The sequence below is a fragment of the Myotis myotis genome, unplaced genomic scaffold (genome assembly GCF_014108235.1).
Source record: "Myotis myotis isolate mMyoMyo1 unplaced genomic scaffold, mMyoMyo1.p scaffold_m19_p_15, whole genome shotgun sequence".
Taxonomy (NCBI): Eukaryota; Metazoa; Chordata; class Mammalia; order Chiroptera; family Vespertilionidae; genus Myotis; species Myotis myotis.
Genome location: NW_023416319.1, coordinates 28591910 through 28597695, shown reverse-complemented (window position 1 = coordinate 28597695; position 5786 = coordinate 28591910). Strand labels below are relative to the sequence as shown.

General features: G+C 47.5%; 1 protein-coding gene across 1 annotated transcript; it reads right to left on the bottom strand.

Moving 5' to 3' along the window:
- Positions 1-2000: 2000 nt before the first annotated feature.
- DKK1 (dickkopf WNT signaling pathway inhibitor 1) lies at positions 2001-5092 on the bottom strand. Its single transcript, XM_036336764.1, has 4 exons — positions 4502-5092; positions 4098-4260; positions 2777-2920; positions 2001-2647 (listed from the first exon to the last, which is right to left on the bottom strand). Exons 1-4 carry the CDS (start codon positions 4745-4747, stop codon positions 2394-2396), a joined length of 807 nt encoding a protein of 268 aa, XP_036192657.1. The 5' UTR covers positions 4748-5092; the 3' UTR covers positions 2001-2393.
- Between the last annotated feature and the right edge of the window lie 694 nt (positions 5093-5786).

Genomic DNA, 5786 nt, shown 5'->3' with positions numbered 1-5786 from the left:
CCACTGGAAACAATTTAAATGTCTCTCAATTATCCCTTTAAATAAATTATGGTATAGCCATTCCAACATACTGTACTCTAAGGCAACCATTAAAAAGAATGCGGCACCTGTCTACATATTACATAGAATGTGACATGCAAGACACACAAAGTAAAAAAAAAAAAAAAAAAAAAAAAATAGCAAGACGCAGGGCAGCGTGTAGAGCTTGCTTCCATTTGATCAAATACCTGTGAATGCATTCCCAAGTGCATATATTTTCCATTCAAACAAATTGTTTAAAAGTAAAATCATATACACATTTTAGACAGCCACTATCTAAAGTGTTTGGAGCTTCCTTAAATGATCCTCTTTTGAATTTGTATTGCATCTGACTTCCGTCTTTCAGCCTCTATAACTAGCTAATAAAATATCTACAGTTTTCTTGATCGCCTGTTTCACCTTTATAAGTGTGCAGAATTTCTTTTTGTCTCTTCCTAATATCTCAGTTGGATAGGAAGAAGAGGTGTCCTTCCTTGATTGGTTTGTCGCTCTGACACCCCCATCACTGGATGGGAAGCCAAAAGGGCTACTAGAACTATGATTGATGTACCGAGATGTGTAGAGGGGGGGAGCTCTCTGGCCACAGTCAGTTCCTGTAGAAAGGAAGGGATTCCATAACCAAGCCCTTTGAAAGCTCCTCCTTTCCCCTCTTAAACAGAGGCCCTTCTTTCTTCTTTTGGAAGAAAGGGTTTCCTGTTTCCTCTCCTCTATTGTGTTTTATTGGAGATCGCAGGCCTTAGAACGGGCCTTCCTGGCACTTCAGAAAACAAGCACATGCAGAAAAAGAAAGTTTCTCCAGGGTGAGGAAGCTGAAACTTCCAGACAAAAGGAATGTAACAACAGACATCCTGCCAGTGCCCTTCTCCGTGAAGAGCCAACCAACCCTTGTGGCCCTTTGGCTAAGCCCCTTGAAATTGAACCACTTCCGGGCATGCTAAAACAACAAACATGCAAGGACATCTGCGTTATTTAAGGAACCTTGTTGATCAGTCACTGTCCTTCGGAGTGCCTTCAACCCAGCATTTTGTGGATTTGATGTAGAGACTTTAGTAGATTACAGAATAAGTGGAAATTGAGACGATTGCTTTTCCCTTCCCCAGTATTAGGTTTGACAATATCAAAGTTGGCAGGTAAAAATGCAAAGCCAGTTTGATTTCATTTCTGTGGGCTTTCCTTTAAACAATGTGCCCCTAGCCTTATTGTAATCAACATAATTCAGGTTAGGCAAAATTTGAAATCTTCAACTCACCTAGCAAGAGATGAGAAGAAGATAATGAAGGAGGACTTGTGGTTTTTATTTAATAACTTTTTAAAAATCAAAAGTAATTAGAACAAGTCTTCCTGGCATGAAGTAGTATTTAGGATACTTCAAATTAACTTACTTGGTACCAAATCTGCATGTACTTTTTGACTGTATTTCTACACATACACACAGCCCCTCTTCCTGCTAACTATCAACTTCTTTGCTCTGGTATGACTTTTGTTGCAAACTTCCTTTGTTGCTCAATAGTTATTAACTATTTGGGTAGATATTAATTTATTGGAAACCGTTTTTGAAAGTAGTAATGCAAGTCTTGGACACCATGGTCATTTGAGCTTGTCAATGAAGAATATATTTTTCTTTAAAATTACTCAAGAATTGATCAATAATTGCCCTACATTTAGACAATATCTTTCTCTGATTATCTTTAAATATGTCACATTTCTGTCCCTGAAGAATACACACACACTTCTAAGGTCACAATGCCAAAATGTATCTATACTTGTAACATTTCATGGTATTAAATGTAAAATTTTATTTCAAGGACTACCGCAGCCTAGAAATATATATGTAATCTAAGCACTGAGATAGTACATTTCAGAAAATAAGCTAGTATTTTCATGATAAATTTTAGATACCTATCATTTGTCTTTCAAAAAGTTCCTTGCATTCTAGACTCTAGAATTAAAAGGGTTATGCATTTAGGAAGTCGAGGCTAAACTTATTTATTACAATCTAATATAGAATATTAATCAGAGTCGAGATAACAATCAATGTGTACAAAAATTTACATAACAAGATGATCAATAGACAATGCAGCACCTTTAGAAAAAAATAATTAAAAAGTTTTGTTGCATTTACAGGGTAAGTGCCACACTGAGAATTTACAACACAGTAATTTACTGCAACCAATGACAGGAGAGTTCCATAAAGAAACAAAGCTCTTAACACTCCGCTTTTCAGAAGGTATTACTGGAATGCTTAACTGTAACCACAGACTTTGTACATCCTTAAGGACTGAGCTGGCAAAAGTCACAAAAGGCTCTCACAGCATATATTATATAAAGGAGTCCACTGTATTTGGGCAGCTGGCTTAGTGTCTCTGACAGGTGTGAAGCCTAGAAGAATTACTGGCTTGATGGTGATCTTTCTGTATCCGGCAAGACAGACCTTCTCCGCAGTAACAGCGCTGGAATATCTCCAGCCCATGGGAGCCTTTTCTCCTGTGCTTGGTGCACACTTGACCTTCTTTAAGGACAGGTTTACAGATCTTGGACCAGAAGTGTCTAGCACAGCACAACCCTGTAGCACAATCTGATGATCGGAGACAGACAGACCCTTCTAGTCCTAGGAGAGAAGAGACAATAAGGAAAATACATGCTCGCTGCTCACGCTGCATTATGGCATCAAGATGATGCAAAAGACACGTCTGATGTGCTGACAACCGGGAATGAGTCTGAAGGTCCCGGAACCTACCTTTAGTATGATACATTTTTGAGGACAGTGTAGTTCTTCTGGAGTACCCATCCAGGGTGCTGTGATCATTACCAAAGCTTTCAATAATGGTTTCCTCGATTTCCCCTCGTTGGAAATGATTGTGATCGGACGGCATGCATATTCCTGAGGAAGCAGGGGATAGTGGTTAACTCCCGCGCTGTAATGTGTGACCACTTACAGCTGTGACCGGGGCAGTCTGTCATGCCTGCACCAACTCGGGGGACCTCTCTGAAGTGGCATGATTTTAAACACAAGCCAAACTTCCTCCCTAGTGTTAGTGCAAAACTCCTCAGATGGACAGAAGCATCAATGCGTACACTGTTGCAGTCATATGCAACGTCCCCCGTATAGCCATTTGAGATACTTTCCTACCCACTGGGGTAGTGACAGTGAGATTTCTGCCCATTTTAATATCACTCACGGGGCAAGAAAAAGAAAATCAGTCACTTAAAAAAATTGCTTTTAAAAATAACCTCCCTGCCCTGTGAGTACTGCCAGACTAAGTTAAGCAAATGCAATACCAGCTCCTTGGAAGAATGCAGTGTCACCCACCAGTTCCTTTACTGTGTAATTTCTATATTACAGAGATCTAGTTAGTTCATCCTGGAGTATTACTGGGTCCTCAGGAGGATCGCCACCCTTAAGTTTATTTCTGGAGTCTCCTCTGGCTGTCTGAGTCTACTTCCTCTTTGAGACATTGAATTTTAGTGGATCTGTGGTTGTGGGGAGGAGTACTTATTTTAAGGTAGCAGGAAGTGGAGGCAAGGGGATAGGGAAGAGAAGCCAGGGTGGAGGATAGCAAGAGCTCCCTTAAGAATGGCCAGCACAGATAAATCGGTGTCTTGTGGCTGACAACAGTCTCAACAGGGATCACGAAGGAGAAGCCAGACTGGTAGAGCCCGGAGAGGCACTGTAAGAGAAAGGAACAGGCCAGGTAAACAGCAGGGGTGCTTCCCTGGGTATCCTCGGATCAGCCAACCGCCCTCCCGGTCGTCTTCTTTCTGGATGGATAGCAAGGCTGTCCCAGACCCGTGTTTAGGGAGGGGGTCCACTCCCAGATAAGCAGTCGTGTTAACTCATTGAGGGAGCCCGGAGAAAAATAAAGAGCTCCAAGACCCCTGTAACGTTCTGTCCTCTGACACTAACCCTGGCAAGGCAGCGGGTTCAGGGGAACCTTGCAATCTGAGTAGTCACTCGTCCGCGGCACGGCAGCCTGCTCAGAGCAGAGACTGTGTCCTCCCAACCGCAGGTGAGCACAGGCGGGACGGTCCGAGGAGTCAGAGGGAGCTAGGGAACTCACCGTTTTTGCAGTAATTGCCGGGGCAGCACATGGCGTGGCGCATGCAGCGTTTGCGGCGCTTCCTGCAGGCCAGGCAGATCTGCGCCCCCGAGCCCCCTCCGCGGGCGGGGCTCGCGCAGTACTCATCCGAGCCGCACTCCTCGTCCTCCGCGCACGGGTAGGGCTGCGGGAAGGGGGCCGGGAGAGGATGAGGCACTGGGCATCAGGTGCCCGCACGCCTGAACTTGCACGCGCATCACAGCCCTTCTCCGCCCACCTCTCCAAAAGTCACCGCCGCCCACTGTCCCGAACGCAGTTTCCAAATGCTCCCCGAACGGCACTCACTCGGCCCCGTTCTACACCCTTCTTCCCAGACGCCACCTCCCCAGGGTCACGGCGTTCCCAGATCCCCAAGCCCTCCTCACCTGGTAGTTGTCGATGGTCTGGTACTTGTTCGCTCCATCGTACAGAATCCCGGGAGCCACGCTGACGGCTGAGCCCGGGTGCCCAGAAGCGCCGCCCAGCGGTGGGGGCAGGTTCTTGATGGCGTTGGAATTGAGAACCGAGTTCAAGGTGGCGCCCACTCCGAGCAGAAGGTGGTGGCCGCAGAGAGCCGCTGCTACCAGGGCGACCCAGACCTGCGCGGCCCCCACGGCGCCCAGGGCCTTCATCTCAGAACTCAAGGGAAGGGAAGAAAGAGAAGGGAGGGATGTCACTTGGCAAGCCGGGTCCCCAGGAAGCCGCGCTGCTGGTGTGGCTGCAAGTCCGGGTCCCGGGAGCCTCCAGCGGTCCCACAGTCCCGGCTGCGGGGCGCACGGAGCTCTGCGCCGCCACCGCCACCGCGGCTGCCTTTATACCGCGGGCTCCGCGCATTCCGGCCCCTCCGGGGGAGACAACAAAGCTGGGATGGGATTTCAAAGCCCTGGGAGGGGCTGCGAGGGGTGTGTTTGTGTACATGCAGGGGGGCCTTTGACACTCTTCACCCCGCCCCTCCCGGGCACAGGCGTTCCCCTGGACCAGTTCACCTTGGGGGTGACTGTACCCGGGGAGCATTGGAGCGCGCGGCTTTAATAACTGCGGGGGAGGAGGAGCTTGGGGGCGCGGGGGCCCTGGCCTTGCCTTGGACTCCCAGTTGGGACGTCGGCATCTGAAATGCTGGTCAGAACGGAAGTGTGATGCTCCCTGCAAAAGCACTTTGCTCCTTCCCCCTTACTCCAGGACTGGCTGACTGTGCGCAGAGATGATATTCAGTATTAAATACAACCCGATCAGTCACTCACAGTCTCTATCAAAGCCTCGCGGCCAGAAGGGCCAGGTGGCCAAGGCGAGTTGCTCATTAACCCTTTAGAGTCACGGTTTGCCGATTTGGGGCGAGGTCCTTGGCTTTCAGATCATTGAATTCCTCCCCCCCCCCCCCTTCCTTTCTCCCGAGGGAGAAAAAAAAAATGTGCAAATAGAAGGAAATTTGCACATCAAATGAGGGCTAAAAGGAAGAAGAACTAATTCTCTTTTGATGGGAAGTTTAGAGAGGGAGGCGAGAGACTAGCATTTGGAAATTAGATCATGGGTGGAGGGGAGAGGGAAATGACCATCTGATAATCAACTGTTTAATGTAGTTCTTTGAATCTGAGCAGTCCGGGCAGTAGATGAACTTGATTAGGCAGACGGGCGAGATCAAAGTGGCCGGAGCAAAGGCGGACAGGGTCCAGC

What these genes read in the sequence shown, in the direction of transcription:
- DKK1 (XM_036336764.1), bottom strand. Translation starts at nt 4,747, where the DNA reads ATGAAGGCCCTGGGCGCCGTGGGGGCCGCGCAGGTCTGGGTCGCCCTG. An exon ending in AGACCATCGACAACTACCAG is followed by an intron (nt 4,261 to 4,501) that starts GTGAGGAGGGCT and finishes CCCTTCCCGCAG; the next exon opens with CCCTACCCGTGCGCGGAGGA. An exon ending in CGGCAATTACTGCAAAAACG is followed by an intron (nt 2,921 to 4,097) that starts GTGAGTTCCCTA and finishes CTGCTTCCTCAG; the next exon opens with GAATATGCATGCCGTCCGAT.